Genomic DNA, 25,269 nt, shown 5'->3' with positions numbered 1-25,269 from the left:
AATTGTCAGTGCCCTTGACCATTGTGTTTGAGTCTCGGGACTGGGTTAGTCCTGAGGGGGATGGAAAGAGGGGAAAATTGTACCACTGCATAAGGGAGGTTCCAAGACTGCTATTGCAAATTATCGACCGATCAGCATATCAGGAGTCATTGTCAAGGTTTTGGAGAAAGTAGTCAAGAGAAGAATACAGGAATGGATAGATGATAACGAGATACTGTTTGGGGGACAGCTGGATTTGTGAAGGGTAGATCATGCCTCACTAACTTGCTCACATTTTATAAGACAGTGACAGCTGAACTGGATGAGGGTACTGGGTTTACAGTCATACTGCTGGGCCATACTAAGGCCTTTGACAGGATACATATGGAATTCTAATCAGCAAACTGCAGCATATGGGGATGGATATAGAGTTGGTGAGATGGATAGGAGGGTGGTTGACTGAGAGGTATCAGAGAGTAGTTTATTCACGAGTAGAGTCCTAAAGATGGCCTGTGACTAGTGATGTGCTGCAGGGTTCTGTTCTTGGACCACTACTATTTAATTTGTTCATTAATGATATCGTAAAGGATCTGAGAGGAACTATTCATTTGTTTGTTGATGATGCAAAGTTGGGTAGAGCAATAGTGAGTGCACAGGATGTCAAAATTTTGCAAGATGATTTGGATAGATTGGGTACTGGGCTAAGGAGAATGGATGTCAATTTAATGTGGCAAAGTGTAAGGTTATGCATTTTGGGGTGAAAAGATTAGCAGTAGTATACCACATTGGTGGAACTTTACTCCAGGAGATTGATGAAGCCAGGATTTGGGGATGTAGGTGGATAGGGATTTGAAGTGTAGGGGGCACATTGCAAAAGTGGCTAAATCAGCTCATCAAATCACTTGGTTACTAAAGAATACTTTGACGAGCAGAGACAAGCAAGTTATTCCTCTGTATCGAGCCTTGATAAGACCCCATCTTGATTACTGTGCCCAGATCTGGTGGGGGCAGGGGTTTCTTCTTGGAGGAGGTAGAGAGGATCCAGAGGCGAGTGACCAAAATGGTATCAGGTTTATGGAATGAACCTTATAAGAACAGGTTGAAGATCTGTGGGTTGCAAACATTGGTTGATAGGCAGAAGAGGGGTGATATGATTGAGACATTCAAATTACTGAAGGGTATCTACAAGATTAATTCAGATGATATTTTTCAGAACAGGTCTGGTGGTGGGAGAACTAGGGGCCATCCAAGGAAACTGGGCAAAAATGTGGTTTGCAAAGGTATTAGAACTAGGTTTTTTGCATGGAGAGTGGTGAATGAGTGGAATAAGTTGCCAGAGTCTGTTGTGTGGTGCCATGACTGTGAGTGGGTTCAAGGCAAGGTATGATAGATACTGTGTGGAAGCTAAATAGTTGTAGACATGATGTTTAGGGCCTCCCTCGATGAGTCTAAGGACTCCTTGGAGTTGCCCGTAATAATAATAACTTCTGTTAGACCGTAGGTACAAATTAGTCTTATGATTCAATTTACCCTTTTGATGTTTGTCTACATCAAAAGGGTACTGAAAATTGCATGCCATTCAAAAAAATTATTCTCTTGTTTAGTGTTAAATACTATAGCTGTGCCTTCCTTTTCTTTATCATTATTGCTTGAATATAGTATCTTGTATTTGTAATTTACAAGAAACTCCCCTTTTTTTTTCTTGTTTGTCAGTTATGCCAATGAGGTATTTCTCTAATTCTTCTGTCAGTTTTCCTTCTTTCTCTTGGTGTTTTATTTTATTAATATGTATTTTAATGATTGCATATCAGACTTATTATTAAAATTCAATTTCTGAATACAAAAAAACAAATAGGTCCGATGTAATATTATACTGATTACAATTATCAGGGCCGTCAGCATATTAAATCATGCCCTGAGACAAACAATTAAATATTGCCTATGATGGATTATAAGACAATAATATAAGAATCTCCAATTGCTATTTTGTTTTTATTACAAGAGAAACATTAATGAAAAATGATACATAATAATATTAATTAAATGTTTGCTCTCTACAGGGTTATCGCACAATAAAACTGGTTATAAGCTCTTCTAAATTGAAATTATAAGCTGTGTCCACTTCCATTGATATAGTTGCTAGATCAACCAAGCTTTCTTGGGTCATTGCTGTTCGCAAATAATTTTTAATCAGGTTAAGCTTGAAAAATCTTCTTTCCCCATTTGCTGCGTTAACAGGAATTGTTAGTGTAGCGATGGCACCTACAGCAATATGACTGAATGAGTGCCCTTATTAAGCTGCGTCGTGAGGTAGCTGCCTCTATGCTACACCCTGTCGATGGTACTGACAGTTATAATTTTTCAATTTGATAACCTGGTTGGCTGAATGGATAACTCTCCAACCAACAGCTCTGGGTTCAGTTCCCACTATAACATCTATATTTTTTAATGTATTTAGGTGGTAGATAATTTCTTCTTTGCCAAGTGTTGAGACTTCATTTGTTTAGTCTTATGTTTGGACTCAGCAGTGTTCCATATGATCTAATCCTTAGTTATGTGATATGTTTAAACTCACAAAAGGTTTAAACATATGATATGTCACAAAAGGTATTGAAAGGAGAAAACACTTATTTGTATCAACTTTTTTCAGATCAACAGCATTCAGATGAACATCCCATTTTTAAGAATTGTGATCTCTCCAGTTATGAGAAGAATTTGTATCTTTATCATGTAAGTAGTGTTTTCTAAAAAAATATATGGAGTAATTTATTTATTGTTATATAGTCATTTTCAGTACAGGAAGATAACCATAAAAAAGAGAGAACAACAATTAAATTGAAAGTGTGTAATATTATATGTGCTATTGACTGCAGGAGAATAACTCCATCTGCATTAATAGATATCAGGAAATAAATAAAATAATAAGATATTTTTAAATTTAAATAATTAATTGCAATTTATGAAACATATGAATGGCAAGTATTAGTTGGGATTGTGAATGTGTGCTTCCCAGCTTTCTTTGTACAGTCTTTCCAGAAGAAAATGGCTTATGTGTAGAGCTTTGATATTGTTCCACTGAATTCTGTGGTTTGTAGATAAGGTATGGCTTAGTGAGCCAGATTTATTTGGCTCCTTAAGTGAAATGTATTCTTCATGTTCTTAAAGACGAATTTGTGCAGAACGAGTTAAACAAAATAGAACTACAAGGTTGCTTCTTGACACACAAAAAAAAACTATGTACTCATTAAAGAATGGTCATTCTGCACAAATTTGTCTTTAAGAATGTCAAGAATATGTTTCAGGAATAGAGAAAATCGATAGCATTACTATCGATTTTCTCTATTCCTATTATTGAATGCAAAACCATGAAGACACTCACCAATAATGATATGCCCATTGGTGTCTGATGCTTGTTTCATCTTTGCCATTTCTCTCTGTTCATTGCCATTTGGCTCAAATCCTTCACTTTTTCACCACTCCTTCACATCTTTTCACTCTCGCCTTAGCTGTCTTCTATTTATTCTGTACCAAACATCAAGGTTTGATCTTTCTACTGTTATCCATTTTGCTGATATGTCCAAAAAAATCTTTAGTTTCCTTTGGATTATTTTCTGCATTACATTTCTTTGGTTTACTTTGCGATGCAGTTCTTCATTTGTTACCTTTTGCACCCATCCAATTTGAAGAATCTTTCTATAACATGTTCTTTCAAAGGCCAATATTTGTCTCAGTCTTTGACCATTATTTATGACTCACAACCAAAGATAGCACTTGTGAATATGCATGTTTTCAGCATTCTCAGATTTATGAGAAGGCTCAGTGATTTTCTTTTTCGTATCTTGTCCATTACTTGTAGGTTTACTTTCACGTTTGTTATCCAAGATCTTTACAGTGTAAATTCTGTCATGTCAGGAACCTAATAATGACTGTCATTTGCAAATCATAAATTATTTATTTTTGTACCTTGAATTGAAAATCCTCTTATATTATCCTTTATTGACACCCCTCTTTCACAAAAGCAATGATAAAGCTACTTGGGGATATTGGTTTTCCTTGTCTCATGCCTCTTGTTGGCCAGAACCAACTTCCTATTTCTCCACAATTTCACAAATCAACAAAACAGATGAAAACATTTTTATTTTTATGTTGAGCTTTCTCTACAATCAGTCTTAATATTAATATTTGGTGCACAGCACTTCTGTGTCTTCTAAATCCTGCTTGCTCATCTTCCAGATTTCTTCCATTGGTTTTCTTATGCTTTCTGTTAATATCATCATAAGTACTTTTTCCACATGACTTATTAGAACAACTTTTTTATAGTTTTTGCAGTCCATTTTGATTCCTTTTTTTTTTTTTTTTTTTTGTGAATGGGCATTGATCTTGTCCATTCTTTTAGTGCTTTGCCTTGCTATGGTACACAACCGGTATAGTTCATCTGTGATCACCTTGCTACCATGTTACAGCACCTATGCAGTGATCTCATCATTCTTGGGACTCTTATGGTTTTCAGATGTTTTACCGTCTTTACAACCTCATCCCTCAGTATATCTGTTTCTCCTGCTCTTCCTGGTTGCGATGTTACCCTCAATTCACTGTTAACCTCATTTGGACCTCATCTCCTGTTTTTTCTTTGTTCAAGATTTAACCCTTTTCATCTTTTATAGTTCTCTGCTTTGTGCTCCATTTCTTGTTGATGTTTCTAATCATCTTAAGTACTTCTCTTTTCAGTATTCACCATAGAATTTATTGATGTCCTTGCACTGTTCCCCTAGCCATTGGTTTGTTCCTTTCTAACCACCTTCTTCACTTCATTGCATTTTTCTCTGTACTATTTGTATCAATTTTTCTCTTTCTTCTAATCTTGAATGCTCTTTTTTTTTTCTTCTTGATTTATCTTTAGTGTCTCCTGTGAGATCCATCTCTTCTTTGTCTTGGGGACTGTTTGTTCCACTGCTCTCTTGACTGCAGACACCACTTTGTTGTTTTTCTTCTCCAGTTTGCCCATATGTGTGATATCACACATATGAGTTGCCCATATGCGTGATATAGCATCAATATACTATTGATGCTATATCACACATATGGGCAACCCCTGGCCCATTTCATGGGCCGGGAAATTGATGAAATTTCACTCTTCACAAATGCTCCTTTTACTTATATTATACAGTGATTTTCTTCCTGATATTGTGAAAGTATTCAACTTCGTCATAAATACAGGTTATTTTTCTTGTCAAAACAACTTGTGGAAATATTTTTGAATCTGCTATATCTCCAGCTTTAGCCAACTGTTACATGGAACATTTTGAGCATATTTTTAATATATTTTCTCCGAAGATTTCTGTTTAGCTTAGATACGTTGATGTATTATTATTAGTAGTAATAGTATCATATGATATCGTGGTATAGATTGGAATGAAGAGATAGCACTAGGAATAAGGAAAATGAATTTCTCGAGTTCTTGAGAGATAACTATCTCAGGCAGCATACAAGGATTGAGAATTTTAGATGGATCATTTCATCAAAGGATAAAATGATCAGATTCTTCCTCCAGTTCATGAGGCTTTGCAACTTACATTCTCTCAATCTAACCTCCACATTCCAAAGATCACTGACCACTTTTGTGAATCTTCTCTAGACCGTTTCCAGCATATCCTCATTACCATGAAAACCCAGCAACCAAATCTGTACACAATAATCCATAGGAAGGCTGATCAAGGCCTTATACAATGGCATCATAACCTCTTTATTTCTGCATGTCGTGGTCCTCTGCATTATTGCCATTATCCAATGTGATGTCTTCACAACTTGTACAATGTGGTCATCTGAATTTCAGGTCATTGTCTACCACCACTCTCAGATCTCTCATTTCCTCTACCTCCTTTATAAAGTTTCCCCACCAAGTGTATACTTTGCCACTCATCATTGCTTACCAAATTTCAAAACCTTACACTTGCAACATTGAACTGACAATTCCAATTACCAACCCATTCATGCAATCTATTCATGTCTTCCTCTAAGGCAACATCTGCTTGACTCTGCATTGCTCTCACCAATTTTGCATCATCTGCAAACAGCAGCGTATCACTAGTTAAACCCATCCCAATATCATTAATATAATTGAACTACGGCAGTCCCAAAACTGAACCCTGCGGTGCACCACTCGTGACCTTCCTCGTTTGGGATACTGTATACCCATATACAACTTTCTGATACCTATCTGACAGCCAGACAGTGATCCACTCAGAAGTCTTATCCACTCCCTTCTGATTCAATGTCATGTGGTAGTCTATCAAAAGCTTTTGCAGAATCCAAGTACACCACTTTATATGCATCTTCTCTGTCCAAGATAATTCTCACCTTGTTATCGTACATAAGTAACTTAGTAAAACATGATATCCCTTTAATAAACCCATGCTGATAACCACATATATTCCTGCTGTTATCAACACACTTCTGTATCCTGCTTCTCACTGATTTTTCCAGTAATACAAATTGGCCTATAGTCAAGCCTTATCACCACCTTTATGCAGTGGAACAATTTCACCCTCCTTCCACTCCCTTGGAACCTGTGCTTTTTTAAGACACTTATTAAAGAGGCATGCCAATTCCCTGGAACATTTTATTAAGATGTGTGGTGATATCTCATCAAATCCTATTGCCTAATTGACATCAAGATTATTTATTTCCTCGCATACCTCCTGCTCACTCGCAATTAATTATTATTATTATTATTATTACAGGCAACTTCAAGGAGTCCTTAGACTCATCGTGGGTGGTCCTAAACATGTCAAGAACAACTATTTCTACATCCACACAGTATCTATCATACTTTGCCTTGAACTCATTCACAGTCATGGCACCTTATTCCACTCATTCACCACTGTCTTCAGTGTAAAAAACCTAGTTCTCCCTTGCTAACCACACTCTTGCCCAGTTTCCATGGATGGCCCCTAGTCCTCCCTCCATCAGTCCTGTTCTGAAAAATATCCTCTGAATTAATCTTATAGAAACCCTTCAGTAATTTCACTGTCTCAATCATATCACCCCTTTTCCGCCTATGAACCAATTTCTGCAACCCACAAATCTTCAACCTGTTCTCATAAGGTTCATTCCATAGACCTGCTATCATCTTGGTCACTCACCTCTCCACCTCCTCCCCATCAAGAAGAAACCTTGACACAGTAGTCAAGATGGGGTCTTATCAAGGCTCATTACAGAGGAACAATAACTTGCTTGTCTCTGCTCGTCAAAGTATTCTTCAGTAACCAAGTGATTTCGTGAGCTGATTTAGTCACTTTGCAATGTGCTCCCTAAACTTCAACTCCCCATCCACCAACACTCCCAAATCCCTGGCATCATCAATCTCCTGGAGTATGGTTCCACCATGTGGTATACTGCTGCTAATCGTTTCACCCCAAAATGCATAACCTTAAATTGCCACACTTCGCCACATTAAATTGACATCCATTCTCCTTAGCCCAATCCTCCAATCTATCCAAATCATCCTGCAAAATTTTGACATCATGTGCATTCACTATTGCTCTACCCAACTTTGCATCACCAGCAAACAAATGAACAGTTCCTCTCAGATCCTTTCTATATCATTAATGAACAAATTAAATAGTAGTGGTCCAAGAACAGAACCCTGTGGCACACCACTAGGCACAGGTCATCTTTTGGACTCTATTCCTGAATAAACTACTCTCTGATATCTCTCCATCAACCACCCTCCTATCCATCTCACCAACCCTATATCCATCCCCACATGGTGCAGTTTACTGATTAGAATTCTATGTGGTATCCTGTCAAAGGCCTTAGTAAGGTCCAACAGTATGACTGTAAACCCATTACCCTTATCCAGATCAGCTGTCACTGTGTTATAAAACGTGAGCAGGTTGGTGAGGCATGATCTACCCTTCACAAAACCATGCTGTCCCACGTACAGCATCCCATTTTCATCTATCCATTCCTGTATTTTTCTCTTGACTACTTTCTCCAAAACCTTGACAACGATTCCTGATATGCTGATCGGTCGGTACTTTGCAACAGCAAATTGAGCATTCCTATCCATGATTTCATCCTGATCAGATGAAACATCTTTATAAATTGATCACTGAATACATCAACAATGTCTTCTGCAACTATTACCATTCTTCCATTTTCATCCATTAGCATTATCTTGCCATGAAGAATGAAATATTCCATATTTCATTCTTCCTTCCACTTGCCTCATATCTTAAAAAAAAAAAAAACTTTTTTTTTTTGGCCTGATTTGCCAATTTCTGCTCGCACTCCACTATCCTGGCTTGTTCTTTATACTCTTCATGTAACTGATTATTACCATTATTCATCTTGTACTGCCTCCAAAGTATCCTCTTCTTCCAGATTTCACTCTTACGCTCCTCATTCTTCAATTTTACATCAACCTTATTCAGCCTTTTGACCTTTGGAATACATTCACACATTGAATCTGTTATGTATTTCTTTATCAGCCTCCAAGTAGCATTTATTTCCTTATCACTCAACTCCTTGTTCCACAATCTCTCTTTAACAGACCCATGCTGATAACCACAGAGAATGCTGCTACTGTTATCAACCCATTTCTGTATCCTACTTCTCATTAATCTCTCTAATACCTTCACCACAACTCCAGATATGGATTGACATATAATTTGATGCTACAGCCCTGAGCTTATCATAATCACCAGTCTTATAATTTCACATATATCATTTCCTCACAAAAGTCTGCATATGGCTAGCCACAACCCAGGCAATCACTTCATGATCACTCTCACCAAGTGGAGGATCTGATCATTGCATGCCTGAGATAGTTATCTCCCAAAAACTTGAGAAATTCATTTTCCTTATTCCCAAATGCTATCTCTTCATGCCAATCTATACTGCAATAATTAAAATTGCCCATAATAATTCTCCTTCTCCTTCTTCACTACTCTAAGTTTTCTATACATTTCTTCATCTTCCTCTTTTGTAGGGACTTTACCTTATATCACTGTTCTGAGAAGTCCTCCTACCATCCTTTCAATGTGTCCAAAATATTTTCACTTTCTTCTGTCAATATCCAATCTTTTCTAATACCCATTAATTTGTATGCCTTTCAGTATACGATATCCTCAGCAGCCTTCTGTAGCACCACATCTTAACCCAGTATTAGGAAGGTGGGGTGTCACAGACCCCAAAGATTTTAAATTGACTATAACTTTTTAACAATGCGTGGCAGTGAGTCATGCCTCAGTATATCTTTTCCTCCCGTAACCCGCTACTCGACAGCCATAGACGACAGGCAGTTGCACGCAAGCAAGTTTAGCATGGGACCCCACCATACCACTTTTGTTACATTTTCCCACCTTACTAATGCCAGGTTAAAAGCAGCTATCCTTTTCTTATCTGACTTCTTTAAGTTCCAGGTCTCACATCCATAAGTCACTGTTTGGAAAACTCCCTAATTCAACCTTTTGGTTCTGTCCACTGCTGGATGAAGGTCTCCCCCCATGATTTTCCAGATCACTCGTTTTTCTGCCTCTCCCATCCATCTCGCTCATGCAATTTGTTCCAGTTCATCCCTCCACCTTCTTCTCGGTCTTGCTCCATCCATTGGTCTCCACTCTGTTGTTTTTCTAGTCCATCTCCCATCACTGCATCTGTCAGTATGGCCAGCCCATCTCCACTTAGCCTGTTTAATGTATTTTACAATATCCATGACACCTGTTTGAGATCTTATCCAGGTATTTGTCTTCCTATCTCTTAATGTTATTTTTAGCATACTTCTTTTCATGCGATGTTGTGTTGTTCTCAGCTTTTTGTTTAGGGCTTCTGTTAAAGTCCATGTTTCTCCTCCATACGTTAGGACAGGAAGAATGCACTGGTTGAAAGCTTTCCTTTTTAGACTCATAGGGATATCACTTCTGAATATGTCTCTCATTTTCCCTAAGCCATCCATCCAAGGTGAATTCTTCGTTCAATCTCTTTTCTTTGGCACTCCTCAAAGGAAAACAGTTGGCCCAAATATACATATGAAGTAACTTGTTCTATTTCATGGTTTTCTACTTTGACAGTTCTGTGGTTAATATATTTATTCATCGTTATTTTTGTTTTTTCTCTATTTATTTTTAATCCATTTACTCTGGAGGCTTCATTTAGCTGATTTAGCCTTTCTTCCAGATCTTCAAAATTATCTGCTATTAGGACAATATCATCTGCAAATTTCAGATGATGCAGCCTTTCTCCATTTATGTTTATTTCTTTTGTTTTCCAATCAAGGCTTCTAAAGACTTTATCTAGTGCAACTGTAAATAATTTGGGAGATATGGTATCGCCTTGCTGGATGCCTTTTTGTATTGGGAACTTTTCACTGTTTTTATATAATTTAATTACAGAAGTTGCATTATTGTAAATATGTTTTAGTGTTTCAATATATAGTTTCTCAGTTCCCTGGGTTTCGAGCGCTTTTAGTGTTGCAGATGTTTTAACTGAATCAAATGCTTTTTCATAGTCTATATAGGCCAGACATAAGGATTTATTGTATTCAATTGATTTTTCAATGAGCTGTCTTAATTTGGGAATATGGTCCAAAGTATTGTAATTCTTTCTAAATCCAGCTTGTTCACAGGATTGCATTCCCTCTAGTTTAGACTTTATTCTATTATTTATAATTTTTGTGAAAACTTTATATATGGTAGAGAGTAGGCTTATAGGTCTGTAGTTTTTAATTTCTTTCTTATTGCCCTTTTTAAAAATTAATATTAGAAGTGAATTGTTTCAATTTTTTGGAATTTTTTCTCTGTTTTTAGGCATTTATTAAAGAGTTTAGTCAGCTGTTTGATGACAGGTCTTCCTCCCTATTTTAAGAAGTCTACCATAATTCCATCTTCTCCTGAGGCCTTTCCATTCTTCATTTCTCACAGTGCCATTTCCACTTTGCCTTGTAAGATCTCAGGGGCATCATGTTCTTCCTCACTCGAGTTATCCGTAGATGATTCTTGTATGTCACAGTCTTTGTCTTCATAGAGTTCAGCATAAAATTCCTGAATTCTTTTAATTATTGCATCTCTATTTTTTATAAGTTCACCATTTTTTCCTCTTACAGCAACTATTTCCTTTGTTCCAACTGATAATGTTCGTCTTAGGACCTTCATATTACTATTGTTTTTCTATTGTTTCTTTAATTTTCCTAGTATTATATGATCTAAGATCATGTTTCATCCTTTTACGTATAGTTTTACAAATTTCCGCATATTCTATTTTATTGGTGTCATTCAAATCTCTTTTCATATCTCTTCATTTCTTCATCAGATCTAAGGTTTCCTGTCTTAGTTTTTCCTCTCTTTGGTGCCTCCTATTTCTAGCGCACAATTCAAGATAGATTTTTTTAATATTTCATTAGCATCATCGATGGTAGTAGCTGTGTTTAACTTTTTTAGTTCATTTTTGAGTGATTCTCTATAACAGCTTTTATTGTGGTAGAGGTTTTGTAGATTCACTAAATTGGACTTTTTTCTTATGAGCTTATTCCGTTCCCATTTTTTGTTGATCCATACTTTTTCCCTTACTAGTCTGTGGTCACTTCCTGTATTAAATCTATTAAACACTTTGGTATTATTTATTATATATTTTCTGTTGGAGAGGATGAAGTTTATTTCATTGCAAGTTTGTCCATTTGGGCTTCTCCAAGTCCATTTTCAGTTGATTTTCTTCTTGAAAAAGCTGTTCATAATAAAGAGGTTATTTTCTTCTGCGAATTCAACAAGTCTTTCTCCTCTTTCATTCCTCTGTCCAAACTCAAATTTACTGATGGAGTTCAGATGGTCATCTCTGCTTCCAATCTTGGCATTAAAATCACCCATTATAATCATGTAGAATTCTTTAGAATTATTTAATGTGGATTCCAATGTTTTATAGACATCTTCTATCTCCTCATCTGGATAGTCCGTAGTTGGGGCATATACTTGTATAATTTTCAGTTGATTTGGTATCTTTTATTTATGAAGAGACTTAGTTCAGCTATTCTTGATGTTATTTTATTAACAAACAGGACACTGTCCTTTGCTGGGATTGCTGTTTCTGTCACATTCACAGTGGTAGAGTAGATGTCCATCTTTTAATCAATGTTTTAATCGAAATGAGAGTTTCTTCTTTCCTTCTTATCTCTGAAAGGCCCACAATGTCCCATTTTATATGGTCCAATTTCCTTCATCAGTTCTTCCAATCTATCATCATTCCTTAGAGATCTGCAGTTATATGTTCCTACTAATATCCTTCTATCATTGTGCACTGTAAGTGGACTCATTGTAGCTAGTGGAGTGGGAAAACTACTGCATCCAAAATCCTCAACTTTCTTCTCATGGAGATAAATCCATCCTTCCACATTTTAGACAAGTCTTGGACTGTTGTTTTATTCATTTCTAATCTTTTTCTGACATCTTCTGAACTGCAATTCTTCATATTAATAATGGAATGCAAGTACTCATACTTGCTGACTTCCTCAATTCTTTCTCCATTAAAGTACATTTGTTTCTCAAGAGCTTCCCTGTTTGTATTTCCTTTGAGAACCATAATCTTTGTCTTGCTAGGACTGAGTTGAAGCCCTCTATTATTACTGATCTTGTTAACTTTGTCAAGAATTTGTCCTAGTTCTTCCTTGTCATTCTAGAGGAGCATGGTATCATCAGCATACCTCAGATTACTGATCAATCTACCACCTATCCTAATCCCTGTCTTGATCTCAACCGATGCTTGACACATGATTTCCTCAGCATATACTAAACAAGTGATGAGAAAGTAAACATCCTTTCCTAACTCCCTTTCCAACCTGAAGCCAATCAGTTAATCAAACACCTGTTCTTACCATGGCTTCTTGCTCTATGAGTTGACTATCAACCTGATAGTGTGCTGAGGAAAACCTATTATTTTCATTACTTCCCACAGTTTCACATGCTGAAACTGTGGGAAGTAATGAATTTCTGGTAATGTGTTTCTTAGAGTAGTCTAAGAAACACATTACCAGAAGGAGTTTAAATTCTTTACATTTTTCTTTGATCTGTCTAAGGCAAAGGATCTGATCTCTGGTGCCCTTGCCTTTCCTGAAACCTGCTTGTTCCTCAGGCATCTCTGCCTCAACTTTGGCCTCAATCCCATTTAGCATGATCTTCAATAAAATTTTGCTTGCATGAGATATTAAAGTAATAGAATTTTAGTTCTTGCAATCCTTCATATTTCACTTCTTATTCTTATGTAGTGGTATGAAAACCAACTTCTTCCAGTCTCTATAGGCAATGATCCTTTCTCCCATATCCTTGTAATCAATCTATGAAACACTCTTATCCCTCCATCTCCTGTGGCCTTAATTAACTCTGCTGGGATTGCTGTTAAGCTGCTTAACTTCTTTTCCAACTTCATGCCTAAGTGGAGGAGGTTCCAAATCTGTCTGAGTATTTCCTAGGTAACATGCAGACACTAGACACATGTTCTCAAATAATTTGAATTATTCGAACCTAATATAATAGTAAATGACTATTATATTAGTCATTTACTATTATATTGATGATGTTTTATGTTGAAGAGGAAAAAATGGTGAATTTATAAAATGAAAACATATAATCATTCATATGTTTAATCATATGAATGATTATATAATTTACTCTATGTATTCATGTGCCTGAAAATGGAGTAGAAAGATGAATGTTATTTTCAGCATTAATTATTTACATTCAATTTTCTTAGGAAGAAATGCCAGAAAGACCAAGAGTATCAACTCTCCTTAGTTCATTGTCAAATTATAATGTAGCTATTCCAAATGTTTCTGATCATGATATTAAAGTTCCTCCAAAGGTATGTATTTTTATTCTATTATTTTATAATGTTTTAAGTTTAATCACTTATACATAGATTTATATGTAGTCGAGGCTGGGTGTCTTACCCCCTGTTATTTATATCTCAGTGATGTTCACTGAAAATATCTAGCTGATTACTGGTGATGGATTGCAAGTTGCCTGTAAAAAGAGAAAAATTTAAAAAACAAATTTGAAGTTGGAGTTTAATGGAATGAACATTCACATAAAGTTTTGCCTTGTTTTACAAAACTCAAACCTGATGATGCATATTGATTATTCCCATCCCCATTTTACAACTGCATCAGCTCATTCGTATGATCTCGAATTGAGAAAAATTTATCACTATTAGAAAGAATGATAAGCAATTTGAGTTTTCCCTCTTTAGATAAGTATTGTAGGAATGTCTTACCATAATTGTAAAACAAATAAAATCTCTTTAAAATTAATCTCTTTTCACTACAGCATATGCTACTGTAGTGAATTCACTCAACAAACTAACAAGAAAGCTAATGTGATTATTGCTATAAATAAGAACTTTATTATAACAAATTGTTTCTATTCAGTGGATTGGGGATTCTCATCATGTTTCTGATTTGCAATGTCATTTAGGATGTGAGGAAAAAAATTACGTTGTATATGTATCTGAGAATTTTTATTGAAAGAGTATCAAGAAATATGTTAAACAATTTCTAAAAAAGAATTAGGTCTGTACATTAAAGACAGAGGACCTCAACAGTCTTTTTCCATTCCATTGATCTCTTCTTAAATATTTTAGCAGACATTATTGAAGATGTTTACTCATTTCTGACAGGAAAATAATTACATTCTGGTTTTCATGCTCAGTGCATTCTGTAAGTTTCTGGACTTGATTTGTTGTGCACATACAGAACTAGTGTAAAATCTCTCATGATATGTGACTTCATAACGTATGTTCATTTTTATATGTTTCTTGTTTAGGAGAATGTACTAAGAGTAATATGTTAATTTTTTGACTGAAATAATCTTTTCTATAAGTCAAGGAAGAAATGTTTGTATTAGGGTTTTCTAAGCTTTCTCTTACCTGAGTCCCCTTTGTTAAAATAATGTACTACATGACGTTGTCATGCAAGGCTATTAAGTAATATTAAATCAGTAAGTCTAATGCTAAGATTAGTGAAGAATTCTGAGAATTGCTATAGATGGAAATTTCCAAAAACGCTTGAAACATGATGGCATCATATCTGAAGGTCAGTACATGACTATTTTCAAGAAATGCGCACAATGGAGGTCCAGGCCTATATAAGGCAAGTCACCAGGAAGAAATGTTTGTATTAGAGTTTTCTAAGCTTTCTCTTACCTGAGTTCCTGTCACTCCAAGTTAGCTGTTGGAAGTTGAAAGAGAAGTGTCATTTGTCTTAGGAACTGACAAAGAAATACATAACAGCATCAATGTGTGAATGTATTCTGAAGGCCAAAAAGGCTGAATTAGGTGTAAAATTGAATGAACGAAGGGATTAAGCATGAAATCTGGAAGAAGGTACTTTGGAGGCAGCATAAAATGAATAATAGTAATAATCAATTACATGAAGAGTATAAAGAACAAGCCAGGAGAGTGACTCAGTTAGGAATGCGAAACAAAAGTGCATTATGAGCAGAAATTGGCAAACCAGGCAAAGAAACTAGAGTTTTTTTACATATGTGTCAAGTTGAAAGAAGAATGCTTATCGCAAATGATGTTAATGGATGAAAATGGTAGAATGGTAATTTAATTGCTGCAGAAGACATTCTTGAGGTATTCAGTGATCAGTTTATAAGGGTGTTTTGTCCTCATCAGGGTTTCACAAAAAAATTAAGTGTAGCAAACATAGGACAGGATGGCTTAACTGTGAGTGAGCAGGAGGTATTGGAGGAAATAAATAACCTTGAAGTCATTAACATTCCAGTCTTAAGGGAATGTTCCAGGGAATTAGCAGTAGCATTTCCATGCGTGGTAATAATAGTCTTACAACAGCTCATGTTCCATAGGAGTGGAAAGAAAGTAAAATTGTTTCACTGCATTAAGGTGGTAATAAGGCTGTGACTTCAAATTATCGGCCAGTTTCTATATCTGGAGTTGTGGTGCAAGTACTAGAGATTGGTAAGAAGTAGGATGGATACAGAAATGGGTTGGTAACAGCAGTATTCTCTATAGTTATCAGCCTGGATTTGTTTAGGAGATCATGTTTTACTAAGTTACTTATGTACTATAACAAGATGAAAAATACCTTGGACAGGGGAGAATCATATACAATGGTGTACTTGGATTTTGCAAAAGTTTTTGATAGACTGCCACACAATAAGCTGTTAAATAAATTGAAGCAGATGAAATTGGATTTTTGTTCAATTTGTATATTAATGATATTGGGATGGGTTTAACTAGTGATATGCAACTGTTTGCAGATGATGCAAAATTGGGCAGAGCAATGTAGAGTCAAGCAGATGTTACGGCCTTACAGGAGGACTTGAATAGATTGCATGAATGTGTTGGTAAGTGGAATGGTCAGTTCAGTGTTACAAAGTGTAAGGTTTTGAAATTTGATAAGCAATGATGGAATGTGAAGTATACACTTGATGGGGAATCTTTAATGAAGGTAGAGGAGATGAGAGATCTGGCAGTGGTGGACAAGGACCTGAAATTCAGGGGCCAAATTGCATGAGTTGTGAAGACATCACATCAGATGGTGGCAATGATGTGGAGAACCATGACATGCAGAAATAAAGAGGTTTATGATGCCATTGTATAAAGCCTTGATCAGGCCTCATGCATTATTGTATACAGATTTAACTGCTGGGTTTTCATGGTGATGAGGATATGTTAGAAAGGGTTTAGAGAAAATTCACAAAGGCGGTCAGTGGTTTTTGGAATGTGGAGTAGGAGGACTGTAAATTGCAAAGCATTTTGAATAAGAGACGGGGGGGGGGGGGTATGATTGAGACGTAATCTACTCGGGGATTGTTATCAGGTTGATATGGAAGAGATTTTTCATAGAATGGGAGGAGTGGGTAGAACAAGAGGCCATTGCTGGAAACTGTATAAGGTGGGTATGAGCAGAGGAGTGAGAAGCAGGTTCTTTGTATGTGGAGTGGTTGGTGAGTGGAATGCATTGTCTGAATGTGTTGTGAATGTACACACACATACACATACATTGAATCAGTTTAACGGTTGGATGAGCATTGTGTGCAATATTGTGGACCTCCCTTGATAAGTCTCTGACTCAGTGGAGGGCAGATGTTAATAATACATAATAATTACATTTGCAAAAAAAAAGTAATGATTGTTATGCAACAGTAGTCTGAAATCTAATATTATATGAGGTGGTACATCTGTGTTCAACCATGCCTACCCAGGATTCGAATCTGCAGTCTCTTCACTGGAGAGTAGATATGCTAACCACTCGACCAACCAGGCCGGCATATCTGTAATAATAGTATTAATAAACTTAAGTTAAACTATGTAGTGTGATGTGTATACCTTTTTATGCAGTTACCACCCAAAGGTTATTTGTAAATCTATGGTACTGTGAACAGGCTAAAGATTTTTTTTTTATTTTTTCTATTTTTATCAGTTTTATATATATTTTTAAATTTATTTTTACATACTCTTTCTTTTAAGGTTACACAGTGATCAGCATTCATATTTATGAATTTAGGGACACAAAACACACATGTTGAAAAGATTATTTTACTGATTAATAATAAAATAATAACTTGACGTTTCGACCCCTGTATTGAGGTCATCATCAGAATGATACATATGTATAAGAACCAAGCTACATGCTGTTGCACTCTATACTGGTAAATTACATCTACGTTAACTAATCTTTTTCCTTAGCCTGCCCTCTACTGATAAAAAAAAATTACCAATAAAAACTGCAATAAACTCTGCTGAAGTCCTCACGTACTAGGATTCTTCTGGAATTTTACAGTTCATATTGTTATATTACGATTATCTTCTGGATTTGTACAGTACAGGTTGCTATTGAATGTTCAGGGAAAAAAAAAAACTTCACCAAGTCTTCTTGTATTGAGATTTTTCTTTGTGGTTGCTATGAAGGTTGCAGGTGGGTCCTCCACATTCGTGGAATGGTTAGACCATTTTTATTCAGATTCGGATCATGTTTGAGCATTTCACATGCTTCCTTGAATTTCTGCTCGAACCAGGTTTTGGTGCAGTGTAGGGACTTGGTACCTTTCCAATCAATTCTGTGGTATGTTTGGAGTGCGTTGTCAGAAAGGTCGGTTTTTCCAAAATGGAGGTATTTTATATGTCGTTTGTGTTCATCCTTCCTGATTGGGATGGTTTGCCCTGTTTCCCCTATGTATGGTATGTTACATGTGCAATGTATTTTGTAAACCCCTGGGCGGGCTAGGTGTGGCAGAGGATCCTTGGAAGAACTGAGTAGGTGTCTTAATTTTGTCGGGGGTTTAAAGGTGGTTTTGTTGTTGTATTTGTGTAGTGTTCTGTCTATTTTTTCTGAAATGCCTCTAACATATGGTATAGCAATAGCATTCTTGAAATCTTTTTTGTTATTAGTGGTATCTTTGTGGAGGATCTTGTGAATAGTTTTTATACTGTATCCGTTTTTTATAAAGGTATGTTTGATGGTCTCATATTCATGGTTAAGAGCTTGTTCATTTGAACAAATAGTTTGAGTTCTGTGTTTAAGGGTGCTTATGACCCCTAGTTTTTATGTTGGGTGGTGATAAGAAGTTTTGTGTATGTACTGGCCCATGTGTGTAGGTTTGTGGTAAACTGAGAAGGAGAGACAGTCTGAAGGAAGATGTGTGTGTCTAGGAATGGTAGAGAGTTGTTTTTTCTATTTCAATGGTGAATTGGATGTGTTTGTGTTTTTTGTTCAAGTGGCTAAGGAATGTATTTAGTGCTTCGCAGCCGTGGGGCCAAATGGCGAAAATATCGTTGATGTATCCGAGCCAAATTTTGGGCTTTAGGTACACCGACTCTAGAGCTCATTGCTGAAACTCTTCCATATAAAAGTTCACTATTGAGAGGGAAAGTGGTGAGCCCATGGCTGTACCCTCTTTTTGAAGGTAAAAATTGTTTTGCCACACGAAATATCCAGAGCGGAGTACGTGGGCAAAGAGGGCCGTGATGTCGTGTGGAAATATGTAAAATTCTGTAAGAGTAAGATAGTATCATTGATTGGGACATTGGTGAAAAGGGAAGTTATGTCAAAGCTGACTAATAGATCTTGGTCATTGAGTGTAATGTTTTTAATTTTGTTTATGAAATGTGTATTTTTTATGTAGGAAGGGGAATGACCAACCAATTCCTTGAGTGTGGCCGCTAATTTTTTTGGCTAAGTGGTAATTTGGGCTGTCGATCCCTTTGTCGATTGGACGTAATGGTGTGTCTGTTTTGTGTACTTTTGGCAGGCCATAAATTCTGGGCGTGCGGGCATACTGCAGTATTAATTTTTTAATTGTTTCTTCCGGCCACTTGTTAACTGATTTAAGTAGTTCAGTAGTTTTCTTTTTGTTGTGTTGCATGGGGTTGTAATTTACCATTTGGTAGGTGTTGTGGTCCGATACCAAATGGTTCATTTTTTCTATGTAGGTTGTCCGATTTAAAACGACAGTGGCATTCCCTTTATCTGCTTTAGTGATAATAATGTCACGGTTATTTTTTAGGGATTTGAGAGCCAGTTTTTCTGCTTTGTTTAGGTTGCTGCTTAATTTTTTGGTTGAATTTAGTAAATAGGCCGTTTCCATCCATATTTTGTCAGCTAAATTCGCGAGGAGGGATCTTAAACCTCTCTCGATATGATAGATTATATCTAGTTTATTTACTGACCTTGGAGCAATGGCATAATTTAAACCTTTCTTCAGTAGCAAGAGTTCACTTTGGGTGAGGTTGTAATTCGATTGGTTGATAACCAGACAGTGGTCCGATGGTGGTTGGTTGCTCCTAACTGCGTTTGTGGGAGATGAGCTGCTCCTTTCATTATTGCATTGTAATTGTCTTGTGCTTTCCTGTAGTTTTAATGCTTGAAACTTTGTTATTAATTGTTCTTTATTTTTGAGTAATAGGTGCTTGGCCTATTATTTTTACATAGTTTGGAAACTGCTCTAGAAACCAAACATGGAACTTTGAATTTTTTCAAGCCACTGCAGGCCTGCAGTATGCAATATAGTGGTCTCACTCTGGGTAATGAAATTCATCTTCCACCTAAAGGCAGTTGCAAACGTGTCCATGCCCAGAGCAGGATTGGAGAGCGAAAATACTACCCAGTCAGCCGATTAGACCAGCTACTGTTGAGAAGTTATGTATATCTCATACTGCAACTCTTATGATTATGGACCAGTTAATAGTGGATTGCATTAGTTCTCCTGCATACCACTTATATAAGTTTCTGTCTAGTTGCCTTGAAATTTGACTTCTGGCATCTCCAGATCTTGCATTTAAAAAAGAAAGCAAAAAAATTTATTGATTGTAACAAAGAAATTTTAAAAAAATATTTTGTTTACTCAGTACTGCTCCAAAAAACGTATTTATTGTGAGGATTTCCTCGAGGATAACATTGACTTATTTAATTTCATTGGAAACTGCTGAAAATAAAAATTCTCTGCATTAGCAGACTTCATGGGTCATTTAAAAAAATCAGCTCTTGAATGCTACATTTCTGTCTAGCTTCACCTTGCAGATGATATATTTTGCACTCAGAGACTGAATTACTACACTTTTTAGATAAAAAAAACAACAACAACAACATTCCATTTATAGCCACAGTAAGTTCACTGTTGAATGAGATGCAAACAACCATCTTCTTTTCTTAAACATATAATAATACTTACTCGTACTAGTATTATTTATTTCCTTTGATCTTTCAGAAACTTAACTTTATGGATTGGTATGTTCAATACCCTCACATTTTCATAGAAATCATGCTTTGTCAAAACACTAGTGCACCAAGCCTATTCCATCTGTGCTGTAGATTCTATTGTGTCAGTTAAATAAAACAAAACAGAAACTCTACCAGGATTGTTTCTGGATACAGACTGGCTAACATTCAATGGCTGTTCCATAGATATTGTCAACTAGGCCTCATTAGGAGTGCAAACCCTGCTTGAATGGACACTGAAATAGATAATGTGAGTTTGAAATTGATTTACACACTGGTTATTAATGCTAGCATAATTCATATTTCATATATAACTGATACTACCATCATGTATATTCAATAACTGTCTTCCTCTCTGCTTACCAACCAGTTACTTCTGTTTCTTTACTTGGTGTTTATCAGGTATTTTGTTATGTTCTTTAGAATGTAAAGATCACATGATTTCTGCAGTCAGCATTAGTATTAGTTACTGAAAACAATGAAGATGCATTCTGAGAAGTCACTTCAGTTTTCATCACCTTTTCATGGCCACTGGCAAAACACTGCTTCACCCATCCAAATTTTAAACTATCAACTGTTGTTAATATTTTTATGGCATTATAATATATATTTCTTATTAGACATCATTAATTTACTATTATTATTTTTACTGTATATTATTTCTGGGAAAACTCCCATGTTACTCCTCATTATAAACTATTATAATTACAGCTATTTTGCTTGCTTCAGTTTAGGAGTACCCCTGTTTAAATGTCATTGGCTATTTACTCATGGATTCTTGGGGCATTATGAGTGTAGATGTACTAAAACGTATATGTAGCCTAAGGAATAGAAAATTGCACATACCTTTTTCTGGGTGTTGTGGCTTTTCCTCAGTCTGCGATGTCAAAAACTGCAGTGTGTGTGTGGCGGGGGGGGGTAGGCAGTTTGGTAGAATAAGTTAGAAAAACCCGGGTTTTTTCGTAATATATAGAAACATATACTTTTATATAGGGTGGGGAAAAAGTGAAAGGGTTAATTTTTTTAAAATAGGGAGGGGGAAGGGGAAAGGTGGTTGACGGGGTGTGGACCGTTTCGACTATTCGTGGTCGTCATCTGAACACATTGGGAAAGTGGAAGCTATGTCAGGTCGGGTGAGTGCTTCTGTTTTAGAGGTGTTTGTGTTGTCTCCTATTGGTCGGGGTTGTGACCTCAATATTATGTTGTGAAGCTTCCAAACCTCGGAGATTATGTAGGGCCTGTGTACGTTGATGGAGTTCGCGTCACACTTTATAGCTATTGTTTCCGATATTCTGAGCATTGTTTCATTGTCTTGTCTGTCTATTATGATGGCCTTGTCTATCTGCGGGGTGTGTTTTTGTTCAAGGGCGTGATTAGCTATTTCCGTTTTTCCTGTGTTTTGTATACGATTTTTCTTTTTGATGTTGCGTTTTTTAGTGTTTAAATGTTCTGGAATAGGGATGTTACAGTCACGGAAGTGTTCTTGTAGTCTTGCCCATAAAGACCTGATGGTGGAACCTGTGTAGGTGATGTCACAGTCTTTTTGGCAGGGAAATTTATAGACTACATTGTGCTGTTCAAATATTTCTTTTTGTGTGTGAGGTTTGGTGGATTTTAGGAGGTTTGCCAGTTTTTGGCTTGTGGTGAATACCAGTTTGTAGTCAGTATGTTTGAAGATGTATTTATAGGCTTTGTATGTGTTTTGGGTGTATGGTAGTTTGATAATTTTTTGTGTAGGGAAGTTCGTTTTGGTACTTGGGTTGTTTTGGCGGTTTTTTGCCGTCTTGTTTGCGTAGTTAATCAGTTGTGTAGGATAGTTGCGATTTAAGAAGATCTGTGTTAGTTTTTTTATTTCAGCGTTTAGACTATTTTGATTGGTTGAAAATTTGTAGGCATTTATGAATTGTGATAAGATGACGGATTTTTTAACAGAATACGGATGGTATGAGTGAAAATGGAGGTAGTTTCCGATGTGTGAGGGTTTGTGGTATATTTTCGTGGCTATTTTGTTGTGTGTTCTGGTTAATGTCAAGTTTAAGAAGTTGATGGATTTGTTCTGTTCGGTTTCTGTGGTGAATTTTAATCTGTTGCTGTAGCTGTTTAGGGATGTTTTTAAGGTGGTGATGTGTGTGGGATTACTAATGCACAGAATATCGTCTACGTATCTGCCATAAAAGGTGATGCCGGGGGGAAGGGAAGGGTGGAGTAGAAGTGATTCTATATGTGCCAGGAATAATTCCGCTAGTTGTCCACTGATGTTTTGGCCCATGGGGAGTCCGAAGATTTGTATGTACATGTTGTTGTTGAACTTGAAGAAGTTTGCCGAGATTACTAGTTTTATTAAGTTAATAATGTCAATGGGCGTTAGTTTAGTACGAGAGTGTAGGATGTGGTCTTCTGTGAGTAGTGTGTGTACGATGTCTAGAGTTCTGGGGACGTCCACGTTAGTGTATAAAGAGGCCGCATCCAAAGAAGTGAGGATGTCTTCTTGGGATAGGGTTAGGTTTTTTATTTTTTTGAAAAGGTCGTCCGTGTTTTTTATCATGAAATTAGACGTTGTGGTTAGAGGTTTGAGGAGTTTCGCTACGAATTTTGATAAAGGGGCTGTGGTGGTATTTTTGTAGGAGACTATTGGTCTCATCGGGTACCCGTCTTTGTGGGTTTTTATTTGTCCGAACATACAAGGGGTGCGTGTGGTGCGGGGGATTGTGTTTTTCAGTGTGGTTTTGTCAATTTTATTTTCATTTTTTAGGATGTGTAGGGTATCGTTGATTTGTTTTATGAGGTCGGAGGTGGGGTCAATTTGTATTTTTCGGTAGGTGTGTGGGTCGGTTAAGATGGCTGTTATCTTGTTGTGGTAATCAGCTTGGTTTGTGATGACTACGGTGTCCCCTTTGTCCGCTTTATTGATAATAATGTTCGGGTTCTTCTTTAGGGATAAAAGGGCTTCTTGTAAGTTGGGGGTGATGTTGGGTTTAATTATTATTTTACTGTTTATGATGTTGTTAATTTTGTGGAATATTGTTTCTTTGTTAGGGTCATACTCTAATTTCACTTGCATTTCGGTAATGATGTCTCTGTTTTGTATGTATTTTGGGGAAACACCAAAGTTTAATCCTTTGTTCAGGATGGTGATTTCGTCGAGCGTGAGATTGTGGTGTGATAGATTGATAATGGAATTGTTTTTTGTTGGTTCTAGGGAGGAAATATCCGAAGGGTTGGAAGCAACGCGATTGTTGTATTGGGTGTTTGTTAGTGTGTACCATTTCTTTGCGTGTCGATCTTCTAATAATAGCGTGTAGTCGTTGATGTGCGATTGGGTATTATCCCAAAAAAACTGCCCATTCGTTAGTGGTTAGTAGCTTTTTCAGTCTGTTTTTTGTTTTGTGAATGTATGAATATGCTTGTTGTTTCTTTTTAAATCTGTTGTTTATGGCTTGTTTTATGAGGGCACGGGATGCTCGGTAGCAGATTTTTTTGTTTCCGTGAATCGTGCTGTTGCCGCGTACCGTCGCGAATTTTGGTGTGATGTTGTGATCGAGGCATTTTTTGAGGAAAGTTATGTGTATTTTTTGAGCGGTGTATGTTAGGATGGTTTTTTGTTATGTACTTTTTGTAAAGTTTATGCACTCATTGAACATGTGACGTGCGACCATGACATATGCTTATGTTGGTATGTGCGTTAGGTGAAGGTTATTTTTAATGGTGTTTGTGATCGAGGGGGGGCGGTTAGGTGTTGGTGGGGGAGTTATGAGTAGAGAGCTAATGTTAGGGGTTGTATGGTTATAAGATACAAGAAAATTATGTATATTATTTCTGGGAAAACTCCCATGTTACTCCTCATTATAAACTATTATAATTACAGCTATTTTGCTTGATTCAGTTTAGGAGTACCCCTGTTTAAATGTCATTGGCTATTTACTCATGGATTCTTGGGGCATTATGAGTGTAGATGTACTAAAAAGTATATGTAGTCTAAGGAATAGAAAATTGCACATGCCTTTTTCTAGGTGTTGTGGCTTTTCCTCAGTCTGCGATGTCGAAAACTGCAGAGTGTGTGTGGCGGGGGGGGGGGGGGGGGTAGGCAGTTTGGTAGAATAAGTTAGAAAAACCCGGGTTTTTTCGTAATATATAGAAACATATACTTTTATATAGGGTGGGGAAAAAGTGAAAGGGTTAATTTTTTTTTTTTTTAAATAGGGAGGGGAAAGGTGGTTGACGGGGTGTGGACCGTTTCGACTATTCGTGGTCGTCATCTGAACACATTGGGAAAGTGGAAGCTATGTCAGGTCGGGTGAGTGCTTCTGTTTTAGAGGTGTTTGTGTTGTCTCCTATTGGTCGGGGTTGTGACCTCAATATTTTGTTGTGAAGCTTCCAAACCTCGGAGATTATGTAGGGCCTGTGTACGTTGATGGAGTTCACGTCACACTTTATAGCTATTGTTTCTGATATTCTGAGCATTGTTTCGTTGTCTTGTCTGTCTATTATGATGGCCTTGTCTATCTGCGGGGTGTGTTTTTGTTCAAGGGCGTGAATAGCTATTTCCGTTTTTCCTGTGTTTTGTA

The 25,269-nt window shown here is 36.6% G+C and overlaps 1 protein-coding gene across 1 annotated transcript in view; it reads left to right on the top strand.

The window, feature by feature from the left end:
• The window catches only part of LOC150103500 (solute carrier family 12 member 4-like), a 336,194-nt gene that overhangs the window by 16,426 nt on the left and 294,499 nt on the right, over positions 1-25,269 (top strand). The window contains exons 2-3 of the mRNA XM_090397527.1: positions 2,630-2,709; positions 13,717-13,824. Coding sequence (XP_090253653.1) covers positions 2,630-2,709; positions 13,717-13,824 — 188 coding nt within the window. The remainder of the gene's footprint in view (positions 1-2,629; positions 2,710-13,716; positions 13,825-25,269) is intronic.

Source organism: Typopeltis vanoorti, chromosome 9 (genome assembly GCF_054136105.1).
Source record: "Typopeltis vanoorti isolate ZY-2024b chromosome 9, IOZ_Tvanoo_1.0, whole genome shotgun sequence".
NCBI classification, from domain to species: domain Eukaryota; kingdom Metazoa; phylum Arthropoda; class Arachnida; order Uropygi; family Thelyphonidae; genus Typopeltis; species Typopeltis vanoorti.
Note: the sequence above shows the minus strand (reverse complement) of the source record. Positions and strands in the feature narration are given on the sequence as shown.